The 16,349-nt window shown below is 62.2% G+C and overlaps 2 protein-coding genes across 2 annotated transcripts; one reads left to right on the top strand and one right to left on the bottom strand.

Moving 5' to 3' along the window:
- Nucleotides 1-2,005: 2,005 nt before the first annotated feature.
- Nucleotides 2,006-8,815, bottom strand: LOC311222636 (zinc finger protein 783-like). The gene is made up of 6 exons (XM_084307026.1): nt 8,732-8,815; nt 8,235-8,636; nt 7,499-7,625; nt 5,708-5,821; nt 5,352-5,462; nt 2,006-4,064 (listed from the first exon to the last, which is right to left on the bottom strand). The coding sequence occupies exons 1-6, from the start codon at nt 8,753-8,755 to the stop codon at nt 3,145-3,147; spliced, it is 1,698 nt and encodes a 565-aa protein (XP_084163152.1). The 5' UTR covers nt 8,756-8,815; the 3' UTR covers nt 2,006-3,144.
- Nucleotides 8,816-12,785: 3,970 nt separating this feature from the next.
- On the top strand, nt 12,786-15,377 carry ZNF589 (zinc finger protein 589). Its single transcript, XM_084306794.1, has 2 exons — nt 12,786-13,071; nt 13,447-15,377. The coding sequence occupies exons 1-2, from the start codon at nt 13,038-13,040 to the stop codon at nt 15,255-15,257; spliced, it is 1,845 nt and encodes a 614-aa protein (XP_084162920.1). The 5' UTR covers nt 12,786-13,037; the 3' UTR covers nt 15,258-15,377.
- Nucleotides 15,378-16,349: the final 972 nt, after the last annotated feature.

Below are 16,349 nucleotides of genomic sequence, written 5' to 3'. Positions count from 1 at the left end.
CATCCAGGCCCCATATGCAGCAGCAGCCCCCGCCACATGGCCCCGTTCCTGTTCCCAACCCCGGGGCCCCCTGGCCCAGGGTGACAATGGGGGGAAGTCGGTGACACCGAGCATGGGGACGGGCAGGAAACCATTTGGTCTGCGGAAAAAGGGAGGGGACGGGGGGGACGGGATGAGGCAGCATCCCGGCACCGCTGCAGTGCTGAAATGGGGCCACACCTGGTCTCAGGGAGATTTTGGGGAGGAATCAAGGCAGGGCTGGGACGCTTTGGGGACAGTCAGGGACTGGTGAGGGGTGGTGGGGACAGCGTGTCCCTGATCCCAGCCTGTCCCCTCCGCATGGAGCTCCAGGACCTTGGGGGCAGCCGCTGGACAGGGACAGAGGGGAGATCCACCACGTCCCACCGTGTGCGTATGGAGAGGGATGGAGCCATTTATTTATTATATAGATCGACTTTTAATATGCATCCAGGTCCCTCTGGCTAACCCGCATCGTGAGCAGCCAGAGAAGAATCTGGATGAGGTCTGTGTGAGTGCCCTGAGCTGCTGGCCGTGCGTATATATTACACGGACGTATAATGCACATGCAGGGAGCACACGCATGCACCGCAGATATAAACCCATGACCATGTGCAGCGGGCTCATGAGCCACGCGTGCATTGCCCAACACGTGCTCACTGCCCCCAGGAGCTGGGAGCTGCCACGTTCAGCACCATGCCACAAGCCTGTCCCATCCCCATCCCAATCCCATCCCATCCCCATCCCCATCCCATCCCATCCCATCCCCATCCCCATCCCCATCCCATCCCCATCCCATCCCATCCCATCCCCATCCCCATCCCCATCCCAATCCCATCCCCATCCCCATCCCCATCCCCATCCCATCCCGCTGCATGGGTCAGCCCCATCCCTGCTGGATGCTGCGGAGCACGGGGGGTGTCCCCTCTCCAGCCAAACGCCACCTCCCCGTGTGTCCCCTGCCGGCTGTGACCCACAGCCACCCTGCTCATGTCCCAGTCCCTTTGGCCTCATCAGGGCTCCGTTGGTCATCCCACCGCAGGCAGGACCGGGAGAGGGGACGGTCACAATGAGCCAGGCTCTATCAGCCCAGCAGAGGAGCCCAGGGGACACAGGGCTGGAAAAAAAATAAGCACTGTCCAGGCACTCTGGCACGGCCAGCACCGCGGGGCCGAGCTCAGCCCCAGGAGCTGCATCCCCCTGAGACAAAAAGCTCACACTGCCCTGCGGGGCCAGGCCTGGCAGGAACAGTTTATTGGCAGCCCCAGTACAAAAAACGTGGGTAGGTGCAAGCGAAGAAGCCGTGATGCAAAACCCAGCGTGCCCACAGCGCTGCCCTGCTCAGCAGCTGCCCTCCTGCAGCCCTGTGCACCCCTGTCCCTCCTCGCCAGGCTGCCACGGGGGCACCCCAGCTGGGTGAGGTAGGAAGGAGGGATCTGTAGAGGACACGGGGGGGTCTCCACACCCACCACGGACACCGGTGGGTGCTGCAGGGCCAGTGGGCGAGCAGGCGGCAGCGTCCCTGCTCCACCTCCGCAGCATTTGTGCACGGTACGGGCCAGCTCCTGGAGGTGCAGGGATAATTGTGTGTGAAACCAAGGTCTGCTTCCAGATGTCAGGGGAGAAAAAGCTTAAAAACACGACCCCCAAAGGCTGAGCACCAGCACACGCAGCAGCCCCAGAGCCGCGCTGAGCAGCGCTCCTCCAGGACGTGGCTCCTCGGATGTTGGGCACGGATACTAAGGGATGGGAGCAGCCCTTGCTGGGCTCGGTGCAGTTCTCCAGTTGTGCAAGGCACCTGGAAAAACGCTGATAAATAACAGCCAGGTGCAGCAGGGCAAGTGTGTGCAGTCATCACAGAGAGAAACACAGAGGCTGGGCGAGGGGAACGCGATCACTCACCCGACACGGGCTTCAGAATGGAAACACTGTATTGACAGACTTTACAAAAGTTCTTACAAAACACAGTCACAAACCAGCAGCCGACGATACACAGCGGAAGAGACACTACTTACAGTCACCTTGGGAACAACACCACTGAGCTCCGAGAGAATTCAACCGATATTTACAGAGACGTCTGAAAAACTGCGGTAAGTTACCTCATACATTTAAGTGTTTTAGTTCAACAGTGAAGTATAGTGCCACACGTTTCCTTGTATTATAATAATAATAATAATTATAATAATAATAATAATAATTATCCTACTTCTAGATTAACTAAAAACCAAACAGCTCTTTACAGGGGTTAGGAGAAGTTCCTTTCATTTGCCTGACTTACCTGAGTGTGAGACCAAACCCAGTTAAAAAATAAAGAGTAAAATCACCTTCATGGACAAGAGTTCCTACAACAGACCAGCGGCACCGTCAGGAAACTGCAGCCTGACCGGTGCAAGCAACGTCCTTCAAAAGAACAGAGACATCCCTCCTCCGGGTCAGGTACCCGACCGTGCCTCCGTGCGCCCACACGCTGCCCGCCCGGCTCCTCCTGCTCCAATGTCCTCAGCCCTTCCTCCTTCGCGTCCTTCCCTCCTACACCTTCTTTTTTCTCACCTTGCTCTTGGCCGCTCTCCCCTCTCTGCTTTTCTGCCTCCGACGAGTTCTGAGCCGTGCCCCTAACCACCTCCCTGCTTCGCCTCTCTTCCCTGGACCCCAGCCCCCGGGGCCGCTGTTGGAGGTGCGTCAGCGCAGCCGGAGCGGCGGCTCCCCGCCCTCCAGCCCTGCGGTGAAACGAGTGGAAAAGAACGAAAAGCGAAAGCTCGTCACTCCTGAATATGCACAACGATAGGTGGGGAAACACCTGCTAAATACAGACCCCAGAGAAGCTCTCGGGAGCGTTCCCTACGGGCAATAATCCGAACCTGCGCGGGGGACAACTAGCGCGAGGCCTGCACCGCCGTGGAAGTCCCACGTCACCCCGCGGGGCTCAAGAGGTGCCCAGGCCTTCGTGTTTTGAAGTTTGTTTTTTTTTTTTTAAGAGGAATTCCTACGATGATTCGACAAAGCGGGCTTGGTAGCACGACCACATGGATGAGCTGCGATACAAGTTCACCTCCCATCACGCCGCACGTCCACCGGCTGGACCGTATCGTAACCGCGAGCCCTTCCGCCCGGCCACCCCACGCGGCGCTACTGCTTCGTCTCTTTTTTCAGGCAGAAGTGGCCCGTCTGCGTGGCCGACTCCAGGTTGTGCTGCGACTCCTCCATGGGCCGGGGGTTGCGGGAGTGGATTTTCTGGTGGCAATTCAGGGACTCCTTGTAGCGAAAGTGCTTGCCGCAGACGGGGCACTGGTACGGCGTCTCCCCGGTGTGCACCCGCCAGTGCTTGAGCAGGTGGTCCCGTCGGATGAAGCTCTTCCCGCACTCGGTGCACTGGTAGGGCCGCTCCCCCGTGTGGATGCGCTGGTGCCGGATGGCTTTGGAGAGGTCTCGGAAGTCCTTCCCGCAGTAGGTGCAGGTGAGCGGCCCGTCGCCCTTCCCCGTGTGGAGCTTCTGGTGCAAGATGAGGCTGACCTCCAGGCTGAAGCTCTCCTTGCACTGCGAGCAGGTGTACGGCCTCTCCACCATGTTGTTGGCCTGGTGCCTGACAAAGCCGTACTTGAAAGCGGAGCTCTTCTCCGCGTCGGCGCGCTTGGACGCCTTGGAGCGGGACGGGCCCTGGCCTTTCGGAGAGGTTTTGGATTTCTGCCTGAAGCTCTCCCCGGGCTCCAGGGACGTGCAGGCTTCCTCCCCCGCGTGCGCTCGCTGATGGGCAGCGAAGAGCTGCTTGTCCAGGAAGCTCTGCCCGCACTCGCAGCAGATGTACGGCCCCTCCACGGCGCCCGCTTCCTCGGGAGCGTCCTTCTTGGCCAAGTCTCTCCCGCGGCGAGCGGAGCGCCTCAGCCCGTTGCCCGTCGGGGCTCTCTGCTGCGGGGTCGAGCCGCCCCGGCTCTTGCCGCTTGGCTTCATCACCTCTTCCTCCGGGTTTGAGAAAACGTCCTCCCACTTCCCTGCCAACGAGCTCGGAAGCTCAAGGCTGTCAGGACCTTCCTCCTCACACTGCTGCGCATCTGACGGGGCAGAGACATGCATGTCATTGCTTTGGGATAAGAACGGCCGCGTTATTTAGACTGCGATTCTTTTTTTTTGGGGGGGCAGAGGTGGCGGCTGCTTTGTGCACCCAGGAGGGTTCCTGGCACTACAGGGCTGCAAGCCCTGACCGGGAGCTGTCTGAGCAGCACTGCGATACAAATAAAGCCCAAATGTGACGACTGCTGGGGAAAGCTCAGATGCTGTGATGGTGAGACCTCTCTATTTAGCTTGGCAAAGAGAAAAAGCAGGTTTCTCAGCAAGAGGTGAGCCAGAACATGTCACTGAGGGCGTGTGGTACAGGATAAAGGCAAAAAAAAATAAAATAAAATAAAAGAGAGAGGGAGAGAGAGAAAGAAGGGGGATAAAACCTCTTTTTCTTCTGCGCTTGTATGTTGCCTAGGCCTGGGGCTGAATGATCTCCTGTGATATAAACGGGAACTCAAAGCTCCTGCCAAGGACCCTGGCAAACAGAGGATGAAAAGAGCACGGAGGATCTGGGGGTACAGAGGAAAGGCCTGAAAAAGCCACAGGTTTCTGCAGAGCGCGCGAAGGTAGAGGCATGCCCAGCGCCTGCGTCCACAGAGCAGACCGCTCATCGCTCCCTGTCTCGCCGCTTGCTTGTCCCTTTGCCAAATTTGTCAAGGTGCAGTTTGAAAACGGGCCGATCGGTATGGATCGGGCTGAAACTCTGGAAAAGCACCAGCCAGAGCAGTTCGGCTGCTTGCGAGGACGAGGCCAGGAAACCAGACACGTCCAAGCAGGACACAGCTTCCCCAAGCGGCTTACGTGTTCCCAGGCTTCAAAGCAGGGACCTGGGGTGACAGGCAGCGACAAGGACGTGTCTTCTGCTGCGCCACAAAGCCTGACATTTGGCTGACACAGGAAGCTGTGAAAAATATCACTTTACATACGCGTGGAAGCCTTGTAAGAACACTGCAGCTAACGCCACCGAAGCGTGCCTGCACTACGCCTGCTCCAGCCCATCTCCACCTTGCTGAGCCATCCGACCCCGTGCGGGTGGCCCGCGCCCCCTCGGGAGCCCTCAGCTGCTTTTGCAGCCTGCTGCTTGTGTACCGGAGCTCCTCCTGCACGCGTGCCCATCCGTCTGCAAGGGCTGAGGTCCAGCTCCATGCTGAGCCCGAGGCGAGGCTGGCAGAGACCGCGGTGACGGCAGGGTCTCACGTGGGGAATGTCCCTGGCCAGAGCCAGGAGCCTGAGCCCACCTCTCTCTCTGCCCCTCCACCTGGGTGAAGCTTCCAACTCACATGTACTGGGGGCCTCCATGCTCTCTTCTCCCTCGGAGCCGTCATGACTTTCAGCCAGAGTCTCCTCGTATTTACCCCACGAGCTGTCGTCGGGACCAGGAAAGGAAAATTCTGCGCACAGAAGGAAGAAGGACAGCGTGAGTTTACGCTCACACCCCGCAGCTGCTTTCCAGGGGATTTCAGGAACGACGGCAGCAGCGGGTAGGAGGCGACGAGGAGGGCAAAGCCACCGTGACCTGGAGGACGGCGCCGGCAAAACGCGTCGGCAAAAGCCAGGAGAAGAGCACACAGAGAGGCTGCGGCAGCTGTAGCTGCTTTCCATCACCCCACCAGGTCCCGGGAACTTTATGGCTCACCAGTGCTGGGGTCCGTGGGAGTTTCTCCTCCCTCAGAGTCATCCTGGTCCTCGGTGTTGGGATCCTCTCCTTGCTCGATCCGCGACAGGAGGTCGGGTTTGGAAATGGCAGTGTCTGCGTGTAAAAAAGGGATCAGAACGTTTCCTTCGCCTGGCGGGACAGAGACTCCTCGACCTTTGCCCACCAACCTTCCTTCGCTGCTGGGGAGGACGGGTAATGGAAGCAGAGGCTTGGGAAGATGCTCTCCCACACCTGCACCGCTCACCTTGTCTGGGCCCTGGGGACATGAGCGGACTGCAGGAGCACACTCTGCTCAGGTGAGGAGCACCTCCCAGCCTGCAGCGTGAGGAGGAGAATAAGAAAATGCATCTGTGCTTACCTCCAGGCTTCCTCTCTTCTCCTCTGTGCTAAGGTCCGCGGATCCATTGCAATGGGAGCTTCAGCTTGGGGACAGAACCAGAGCTGTCAGCCAGCGGCAGCAGCGGAGGTGCCCTCCCCACACGGTTCCCTCCGGCCCCGGATTGCCACAGCCAGAACCGTTCCTTCCTACTCGTCCGAGGCACAGGCTGCTTGTGGATTTTGGTGCGGGAAAGGGGAAAATCACAATCTCTCCTAGCAGGGAGAGCGGAAAACTTAATTTCGAAACAACAAGCGTTTGTCTCTGGGCATTCATTTCCACCACTGCTCTACTGGATCCGTTAGCCTTATGCGAGGACCTCGCCTCCAAACCCAGTTACTCAAACCAAGGAAACCTTCAGATTAAGCACAGATACATTTTTCTAAGCTCCAGGCTCAGACCCACAGATCCCTTCCAGCAGGACCGTTACGTTCCTGTGCACCCAGAGGCGGATGCAGGATTGTTTTTTAAACGGGAGAACGGGGGCAGTATTTATCCTTTACCTTTTTCCTTTGCGCACAAGAACCGTCCTACATGATTAAAAAAGAATGAAAAAAAAAAAAAAGGAAGAAAAACAGGAAAAAAAAAAAAAGGATGAAAGACCCTGGATTGCCTGGAGGGCGGGATGGGTGTCTATCAGGGATGTCAGTGCTCCCAAGTGCTGCAGGAGGATGCTCAGCCAAGGCAAAGACCATTTTGCAAAACAGGCAGGTGCTCCGAAACCCTCGTGAGGGCAGCACGCCTCCAGAGGTGCAGCACAGGCATGGCCCACAGCCAGCACTGGAAGGCGCCCGCAGGGCACGATCCTGCAGCCTTGAACGCACTGCCCCGAGCCCTCCGGCTCTCCCGGAGAAGCAGACATGAAAACATTTGGGGACAGAGACGTTCCCCGGCACGAGGCTGGGGCTGGGCAGAGCGCTCAGGTGGACAAACCTCGCCCTGCTTCCTCTGGGCTGGAAGGGATGGGTGATCCCCTACAGACGGGGCTGGGAGGAACCCGAGGCAGGGCACCCCCCTGCTGCTTGCACTCGCCCGAAGCGGCAGCACGCCGATGCCCCCAGCGCAGTGGATCTGTGGACCTTTGCGGGACCAGGAAACTCCCCGTTCTCCCCATCGTCGCTGGGCTTGAGGGTCTCTCGCTTCCCCCTCCTCACTACCCAGGTCCTCGCCCAGCTCCTACCGGCCACGGAGACCGTCAGCGAGACGGGGTCACTGCGGTGATGCTCACACCATCCGTCCCTCGTGCACCTAGCACCATGAGGAGCCGTCAGAAGCCAGCACAAGCCCTGACCAGACCCGCTCAGCACCCTCCCTCCCCGATCCGCCAGGCACAGCCTGGCCCTGGAAGACCTGGGACAGCAGCAAGCGCGGGGCAAACCCCAGCCAGACTTTACCCATGGAGATCACGGCCTCGTAGTTGCCTTTCATGATGTGCCTGTAGAGCTCTTTCTGCCACTCGTTCAAGTTCTTCCACTCCTCCTCCGAGAAGCTAAATGAAGCGTCACTGAACGCCACGGGGACCTGCAATTAGAAGCAACGTATGCTCGGCTGTTTTGCCTCTTGCTGAAGAAAACATCTGGGGATGTTTCCTCATTCAGACTCCTACACGTCTCGTTCCTGCCCCGTGCCTCAGCGCAGGCAGCCCGGTGAAGGGACACGATGTGGTTTTCCCCCCTCACCTGCCCACCCCTCGTGCCCCATTCACCCTCCCCGTGCTGCAGGCAGTGCCTCTCGCCGGGCACAGGCTCATTTCTCTTTTTTTTTTTTTGCTGCAATTCTGCAGAAACCACCTCCAAAGAGGAACTGGGCGCACTGGGCAGGCACGTGGGGCTGAGCCACGCCGTGCCACGCTCAGCGTGATTCCAGCACCATCCAGAGCCGGGAATCCACGGCCCCGCACTGGGTTTGAGCACCACGGACGGGTGCTGAGGGGCACGTAACCACACAAAAGGACCCAAAAGGACCCAAAAGGACCCAAAAGGACCCATGCTGGTGCTCAGCGAGCAGGCAAGCCCTGTGGTGCTGGGCCAAGCCGCACCACTGCTGTCCTTCAACGGGGCTGCTGCTGTGGGCTTCCGTGCCCCGTATAGGGGTCGGGGCAGCGGCACGGGGGGCAGCGGGCACCGTTACCTTGGGGACCTCCCCCTTGGCACCGGGGGGCAGGCGCAGGATCCAGAAGTTCCTGTTCCTCAGCAGGTTCTCCATGTTCTCCAGGCGCTTCTGCAGCTGCCCGTACTCCTGGATGAGGGTGCCCAGCGCCGTCCACTTGCTCTCCAGCTGGTTGCCGAACTCCACGGCCGTCTTCTCGCAGCCGATCAGCTTGGTCTCGGCCATCCGCATCCGGCCCTCCAGGTTCATCAGCTGCGCCGCCTGCGCGTCCACCTTCCTGTCCACCGCCTGCACCTCGGTCACCAGCGTCAGGGACAGCTCGGCGGTGGCCGGCAGCTCGGCCTCGCCGCCGGTGCCCTCCTCGGGGGCTGCCAGGGGCTGCTCCAGGGCCAGCTCCTGGGGCTCCATGGCCCACTCCAGGTCCTGCGGGGAAAGGAGGGGACGAGGCCGAGCTTTGCACCGCTGCAGGCACCCCCGAAGGGGGGGGGGATTTTGGGGGGTGGGAACCGTGCGCTTACCTGCGCGGGGGCCCAATCGGCCATGGCCCGTCGGGGGGCGGCGGAGGGGCGAAGGAGCGCGGGGGGCGAAGGGGGGAGAAGGGCGTCCGGGGGGAGTCGGGGGGCGTCGGGGGGGGGGCGGCACCGTCTCAGCAGCGGCAGCAGCGGCGGCGGCGGCTTGGGGCGGGCAGGGCGGGCAGCGCGGCCATGCCGAGAGCGCGGCGCACGCTGGGAGGCGAGGAGGAGGAGGAGGAGGAGGAGGAGGAAGAGGAGGAGGAGGAGCAGCGACCCCTGGTGGGGATGGGGGGAGGTGGGGGGGGTGCTGCGCCGGGCGGTGGGGGGGGAGTGGGGACGGTGTGGCAGACGGTGGTGCGACTGCAAAACGGTGCGGCAGGAGGTGCTGCGGCACCTGACGCTAAAATAGCAAACCATGCAACAGCCGGTGCTGCAAGTGCAAACGCTGCAACTGCAAACGCTGCAACAGCCAGCACTGCAACTGCAAATGGTGTAGCTGCAAGCGGTGTGAATTGCAAGCACGGCAATGCCCGGCACTGCAACACCCAGCGCTGTGACTGCAAGCACCCTGTGCTGTGACACCTCACGCTGCAACGCCAAACACTGCAACAGCCAACACTGCAAAACCCAGCGCTGCAACTGCAAGCACTGCAACACCCAGTGCTGCAACACCCGACACTGCAACTGCAAACGGTGCGGCTGTGAGTGGTGTGAATTGCAAGCGCTGCAATTGCAAGATGTGTGGCACTCAGCACTGCAACAGCTGACACTGCACAACCCAGTGCTGCAACTGCAAATGGTGCGACGCCCGGCACTATGACACCCGGTGCTGTAACTGCGAATGGAGTGACAGATGGTGCTGCAACACCCGGCACTGCAAGTGTGAACACTGCAACAGCCAGCACTGCAACTGCAAACAGTGTGACAGCCGGTACTGAAACACCCAGCACTGCAACACCCAGCACTGCAACAGCAAATGCTGTGATTGTAAACACTGTGACACCCAGCACTGTAACACCCAGTGCTGCAAACTGCAAGTGGAATGACAGCTGGTGCCGCAACACCAGCACTGCAACACCCAGCACTGCAACATCTGGTAGTGCAACAGCAAATGCTGCAACTGCAAACACTGTGACACCTGACACCGCAACAGCTATCACTACAACTGCAAGCAGTGCAGCTGCAAGCAGTGAAAATTGCAAACAGTGCAACACCTGGCACTGCAACACCCAATGCTGCAACTGCAAACACTGCAACAGCCAGCACTGCAACTGAAAATGGTTTGGCTGCAAGCGGGGTGACACCCGGCACTGCAACAGCCAACACTGCAAAACCCCGCGCTGCAACTGCAACCACTGCAACACCCAGTGCTGCAACACTGCGCACAGCAATGCCTGACACGTCAACAACAAACGTCGCAAACTGCCAACACTGCAACTGCAAACAGTGTGGCTACAAAAGCGGTGTGAAATGCAAGCACTGCAATTGCAAGCTGTGTGACACCCAGCACTGCAACAGCTGACACTGCAAAACCCAGTGCTGCAACTGCAAACACTGTGACACCCAGCACTGCAACTCCCAGTGCTGCAACTGCAAACACTGCAACAGGCAACACCGCAACACCCAACATTGCAACAGCCAACACTGCAACTGCAAACAGTGCAGCTGCAAGCACTGAAAGTTGCAAACAGTGCAACCCCTGGTGCTGCAACACCCAATGCTGCAACTGCAAACACTGCAACAGCTGACACAGCAACTGCAAATGGTTTGGCTGCAAGCGGGGTGACACCCGGCACTGCAACAGCCAGCACTGCAAAACCCCATGCTGTAACTGCAACCACTGCAACACCCAGCGCTGCAACACCGCACACTGCAATGCCTGACACCTCAACAACAAATGCTGCAACAGCCAACACTGCAGCTGCAAACAGTACGGCTGCAAGCATGTGAATTGCAAGCACTGCATTTGCAAGCTGTGTGGCACCTGGCACTGCAACAGCTGACACTGTAACTCCCAGTGCTGCAATTGCAAACGGTGCAACACCCAGCACTGCGACACCTGGCGCTGCAACTGCAAATGGTGCAGCTGAAAACACTGTGACACCCAGCACTGCAACACCCAGTGCTGCAACTGCGAACACTGCAACAGCCAACACGTCAACTGCAAACGGTGCGGCTGCAAGCGGGGCAACACCCAGCACTGCCACAGCCAACACTGCAAAACCCCATGCTGCAACTGCAAACACCCACTGCTGTAACACCTCACACTGCAACACCAAACAGTGCAACACCCAGCACTGCAACAGCAAACACTGTGACTGCAAATACTGTGACACCCAGCACCGCAACACCCAGCACCACATCAGCAAGCACTGCAGCACCTTACACAGCAACAGCAAACACTGCAACACCCAGCGCTGCAACTGCAAACGCTGCAACAGCCAGCAATGCAACTGCAAACAGTGTGGCTGCAAACTGTGCAAATTGCAAGCACTGCAATTGCAAGTGGTGTGACACCCGGCGCTGCAACAGCCAACACTTCAAAACCCAGCCCTGCAGCTGCAAAAGTTGGTGCTGCGACACACGACACTGCAACTGCAAACAGCCAGCACTATAACACCTCGCACTGCAACACTGAACACTGCAATACCCAGCACTGCCACACCTGGTGCTGCAACACCCGGCACTGCAACTACAAACACAGCAACTGCAAGGACTGCAACACCCAGCACTGCAGCTGCAAATGCTGCAACTGTAAGCACTGCAACACCTGGCACTGCAACAGCAAATGCTGTGACTGCAAACACTGTGACACCCAGCACTGCAACACCCCACACTGCAACACCCAGTGCTCAAACCATTGCATGTGCTGCACCCAGCAGTGCAACCACTGCAACACCCAGCAGTGCAGTACCCAGCGCTGCACCTATGGTGCACGCTGCACCCACAGCTGCAACATCCAACACTGCACCTACTGCACCCAGTACAGTGACACTGCATGCAGTACTGCACCCACTGGAACACCCAGCACTGCACCACCCAGTGCAGCGCCCACTGCAATGCCCAGCACTGCATGCACTGCTCCCAGCACTACAGCACCCAGCACTGCACCCAGTGCTGCATCACTACACTCAGCACCGCCCTGCTCCAGTCTCCCCCCATCGGTTTGTCACCTCTGGCGCCTTCACCAGCGGCTCCCCCACCACGGAGCCCTCATGGTTGGCACCCACAGACCCTGCTCTGATGTCATAGCACCTTGCTGATGTCATCTCACACATCACTGCGATGTCACCCCGCGCAGATCTGATGTCATCCCCCGCTGCTGATGTCACACAACGTCACCGTGATGCCGCAGAACCCCAAAACGGCCGAGGTTGGAAGGGACCTCTGAAGGTCACCCGGTCGTCACTCTGATCACTCTGATGTCATCCCACATCCCTGTGATGTCACCCAGACAGCTCTGATGTCATCCCAGAGCGCCATGATGTCACCTACACCGCTCTGACGTCACCCCGCGGTGCTCCGGTGCCATCTCACACCCCGCTCTGATGTCACCACGCACCCCTGTGACGTCACCCACACCGCTCTGACATCATCCCAGAGCGTCGTGATGTCACCCGCACCGCTGACGTCACCCCACACCACTCTGATGTCACCTCACACCCCTGTGACGTCACCCACACCGCTCTGACATCATCTCAGAGCGCCGTGACGTCACCCATGCCACTCTGACGTCACCTCACACACCTGTGATGCCGCTGCTATCACACCCAGCTCTCTGACGTCACCCCCACCCCGTGACGTCACCCAACTCCCTGACATCACCTCCCAGGCCCCTCCCCTCCCCTCCACTTTGGCCCCGCCCCCCCCAAGCACGCGCTGCTCCCGCCCCGCCCCCAGAGCCGGGTCCCGGGGGACGGCCCCGCCCCTCCCGTCCCCTCCTCGATTGGCAGGCGGCGCAGCCAATCAGCGCGGCGCCCTTCGGCCCAATGGGCGGGACGAACGGGGCGGGGCGGGGCGGGGCGCGCGCTCCCGGCGCGGGCAGCGGGGCCGCGCGGGGCGGCGGCGGCGGCGCGGAGCGGGGCGGGAGGGGCCGGGGACGGCACCGGCATCGCCACCGGGACCGGCACCGGCACCGGGACCAGCACCGGGACCGGCACCGGGACCTGGCGAGCCGCTCCCCGCCGCCGTCCATCCCCGTGCGCCCCCGTGCGCAGCCGTTACCGGCAGCCCCCCCCCCGCAGGGCCCGGCATCACGGCGGCCGTGTCGCCCCCCGAGCGGAGGAGGCCCCGCGGGCACCGGGCCGGCACCATGAAGGAGGGCCGCGAGCGCCTCGTTGCTCTGGGTAAGGCACCGGGGGGCTCCCGGGGGGCTGCTGCCACCGTGCTGCCACCGGACGGGGGCTCGGTGCCCGTGGGGTACGGTGGCACCCGGCTGGAGCACCGGGAGCAGGCACACGACCCCCCCGGTATGTAGTCCCCCGGCTCGTAGCCCCCCGGCACGTAGCCCCCTGGCACGAAGCCCCCCGGCACGTAGCCCCCCGGTACGTAGCCCCCCGGCCATCCCTTCCCAGGGTGAGCGGGGACGGGGTGGCACCGGGGACGGGGACGGGAGCTTGGGGACAGGCTGCCCCTAGGAAAACAGGCAGCACGGTAAGGTGTCGGGCCAAATCCTGCAGGATTCGCACGATTTTGCCCCAAACGCACCCGTGTCTCCGCAGGGGAATGGCTGGGGACGAAGGCGAGGAGCGAGGAAGGCGACTCGGAGCCCGGCACGGTGCCACCGCAGGAGCAAGGCTGCGGCCACGGCGGTGTCGCTGAACCGAGCCCCGGGGCGGGTGACGGGGGCTTCGTCCCCCCGCCGGTGTTCGCCGAGAGCCCCGGCACGCAGCGGGGGCGGCCGCAGCACGAGTGCACCGAGTGCGGCTTCGGCGCCGAGCAGAAGCCGGAGCTGGTGCGGCACCCGCTGGCACGTGCCACCGCCTGCTCCTACGTCTGCGGCGCCTGCGGCCGGGGCTTCGGCCAGCGCGGTGGTCCCACGGCACGGCTGGCCGGAGCCCCCCCCGGTGCCAGCGGGTGCGCCGAGGCGGGGGCACCCCGCAAAGAGCGCAAGGAGCTGTCGCTGACGGAGAAGGTGCGGGTGCTGGAGATGCTGGACGGCCCCAAGGTGTCGCAGAGCGAGCTGGCCAAGCGCTTCGGGGTGTCGCAGCCCCAAATCTGCCGCATCATCAAGAACAAGGAGCGGATCCTGAGCGAGTGGCACCACAACAGCAACCCCGAGCGCAAGCGCAAGCGGGAGGGCAAGGACGTGGCCGTGGAGGCCGCGCTGCTGCGCTGGGTGGAGAGCGCCCGCGCGGCCGAGCTCCCCGTCAGCGCCCCGCTCCTGCAGGTCAAGGCCAAAAACCTGGCCGAGGCGCTGGGCAAGCCGGGCTTCGAGCCCAGCGGCAACTGGCTGGCCCGCTTCAGGCTGCGCCACAACATCGCCCTGGAGAAGCCGCCCCGGGAGAGGGGGGACGCGGAGCAGCCGGGGGCCGAGCGCTGGGCCAGCGCGGTGCTGCCCGAGCTGCTGCGCAGCTACGCGCCCTCCGAGGTGTACAGCTGTGGGGAGACGGGGGTCCTCCTGCAGACCCCGCTGGCCGAGGAGGACGAGGCAGCCGGCCCCGGTGGGCGGCTGACGCTGCTGCTCTGCGCCAACGCCGACGGCACGGAGAAGGCGGCGCTGCGGGTGGTGGGGCAGAGCCCCCGGCCCCGCTGCCTGCGCGGCGTTAACCTGCAGCACATGCCCTGGACCTACCGCGCCAGCGGCCAGGCCCGCCTGACCGCCCCGCTCTTCGCCGAGTGGCTGCAGGACTTCAACGAGGAGATGCGGCGAAAGGGGAAGAGCGTCCTGCTGCTCCTCGACCGGCGCGAGGCGCACCCCTACCTCGAGCTCTCCAACGTCAGGATGGTCTTCGTGCCCCCCGCCGCCGCGCTGGCACAGCCCCTGGACCGCGGCATCGCCAGGGACCTGAAGGGCCACTACCGGCGCCGGCTGCTGACGCGGCTCCCGGCGGCGCGTGGCTCGGAGCAGCCGAGCCTTTTGGATGCCCTGCACATGCTGGTGCAAGCCTGGGGTGACGTGCGCCCGGGGCTCATCGCCAGCTGCTTCCGCGCCGCCGGCTTCAGCCCCGACGCCAGCCCCGACACGCTGCTGGCACCCGTCCGCTTCGGCCAGGAGCAGATCGAGCGCTTCGTGCTGATGGACGAGGGGCTGGAGCGCCTCGGGGAGCCGGCAGACGCCGAAATGACCGAGGTGGCGGACTGGGACGGGGGGACGGTGGAGGGCGAGGATGCCGAGGAGCCGGTGGCGGCGCAGCCCTGCCCCTCGCAGCCCGAGGTGTGGGACAGCCTGGCCACGCTGCGGCGGTACCTGGAGTGCCGGGCCACCTCCCCGGACCTCTTCCAGGCCTTCTACGCGCTGGAGGACGCCGTGCACGCCTTGTCCACCAGCTCTGGGCGAGTCCTGCACGGGGATGCCTGCACCAAGCCGTGAGCTGGGCACGTTCTCAGCCACGGTTTTGTGAGCTGGGGCAGCAGCAGCAGCACCCGGTGCCACCACGGAGCTGCCCCGGGTGGGCTTCACCCCAGGGGGGGACATTGCGTTGTATGGAGTGGAACGAGGGTGATGCTGCTGTGTTGGTGGTGTCCCCGTGCCCGGAGGATCCATCCCGTGTGGCCCCATGAAGGGCTGGCGCAGGCGATCCCAGGGGGCTGGGGGCTGCTCCCCCCCCGCGCGCAGCCCGGAGATCTGCAACGGGTGCATTAAACCGGAGCGTCAGCAAACCGCAGAGCGGGTGGCGTTTGTGGTAATTTAGCATAACTTCCAGCGCAGCAATTAGCAGAGCCGCCACGCTCCCCACCGAGCACCTCCGGGCTGGGGTTTTGCTGCTGACAGCAGCGGTGCCACCCCCCAGCCTCCCTTTGTCCTGTCACCCTGGGCTGGGGACGTGGGCTGCCCGTCCCAGCGGCACTGCGGCCTGTTCCCCAAACCCCGCAGATGGCACCCATGGGTGCCCTGGGGGTCCCCATCATGTGTGCAGGGCCCCAGGAACCCCATCCCCAGCACGGGGCCGCTGCCATCCCCTCCTGCACCAGGATCCAGGAATTGGGATGGGATGGGGCTGTCCCCACAGCTCTGGGGCACCCTGGGGAACCTCATGCCCCCCACCCTGCCAGCACCCTGGTGGGGGTCCCCACTGGGACCCAGGGAAAGGGTCAGCCCCAGCGTTAAGAGGTCAAACTGGTAAAGGGCACCTTGATCCCAGTACAAATTGGGTCCTGCTGGGTTATTGCCCCCAAAAGTGATGCTGGTGGGGACACGGATGGGAGCTGGGCAGTACGGGGAGAGCTCAATGTGGGGCAGAGTCTGCAGAGGGATATGGGGGGGGTCACGGGGTGTTTTGGGCAGGGGGTGCCCCTTGGGACACAAATGGGGCAGGACACACGAGGTGCCCACTGGGGTTCCCGGGGCTCGAGGTGCCCATCGGGGTGCAGCGAGCAGGGTGGGGGCAATGGGGTTTGGGGGGTGTGGGGGCAGCTGGCCCAGGCAGAATTCATTGGGGTGCACCGGGGGGGTCCCCTGGGT

Source organism: Netta rufina (genome assembly GCF_964035555.1).
Source record: "Netta rufina genome assembly, chromosome: 2".
NCBI classification, from domain to species: Eukaryota; Metazoa; Chordata; class Aves; order Anseriformes; family Anatidae; genus Netta; species Netta rufina.
This window is presented reverse-complemented; position numbering and strand designations above follow the sequence as displayed.

What these genes read in the sequence shown, in the direction of transcription:
- ZNF589 (XM_084306794.1), top strand. Translation starts at nt 13,038, where the DNA reads ATGAAGGAGGGCCGCGAGCGCCTCGTTGCTCTGG. An exon ending in CGAGCGCCTCGTTGCTCTGG is followed by an intron (nt 13,072 to 13,446) that starts GTAAGGCACCGG and finishes GTGTCTCCGCAG; the next exon opens with GGGAATGGCTGGGGACGAAG.
- LOC311222636 (XM_084307026.1), bottom strand. Translation starts at nt 8,755, where the DNA reads ATGGCCGATTGGGCCCCCGCGCAG. An exon ending in CGAGGCCGTGATCTCCATGG is followed by an intron (nt 5,822 to 7,498) that starts GTAAAGTCTGGC and finishes TTTTACACGCAG; the next exon opens with ACACTGCCATTTCCAAACCC. An exon ending in CATGGAGGCCCCCAGTACAT is followed by an intron (nt 4,065 to 5,351) that starts GTGAGTTGGAAG and finishes CTGCCCCGTCAG; the next exon opens with ATGCGCAGCAGTGTGAGGAG.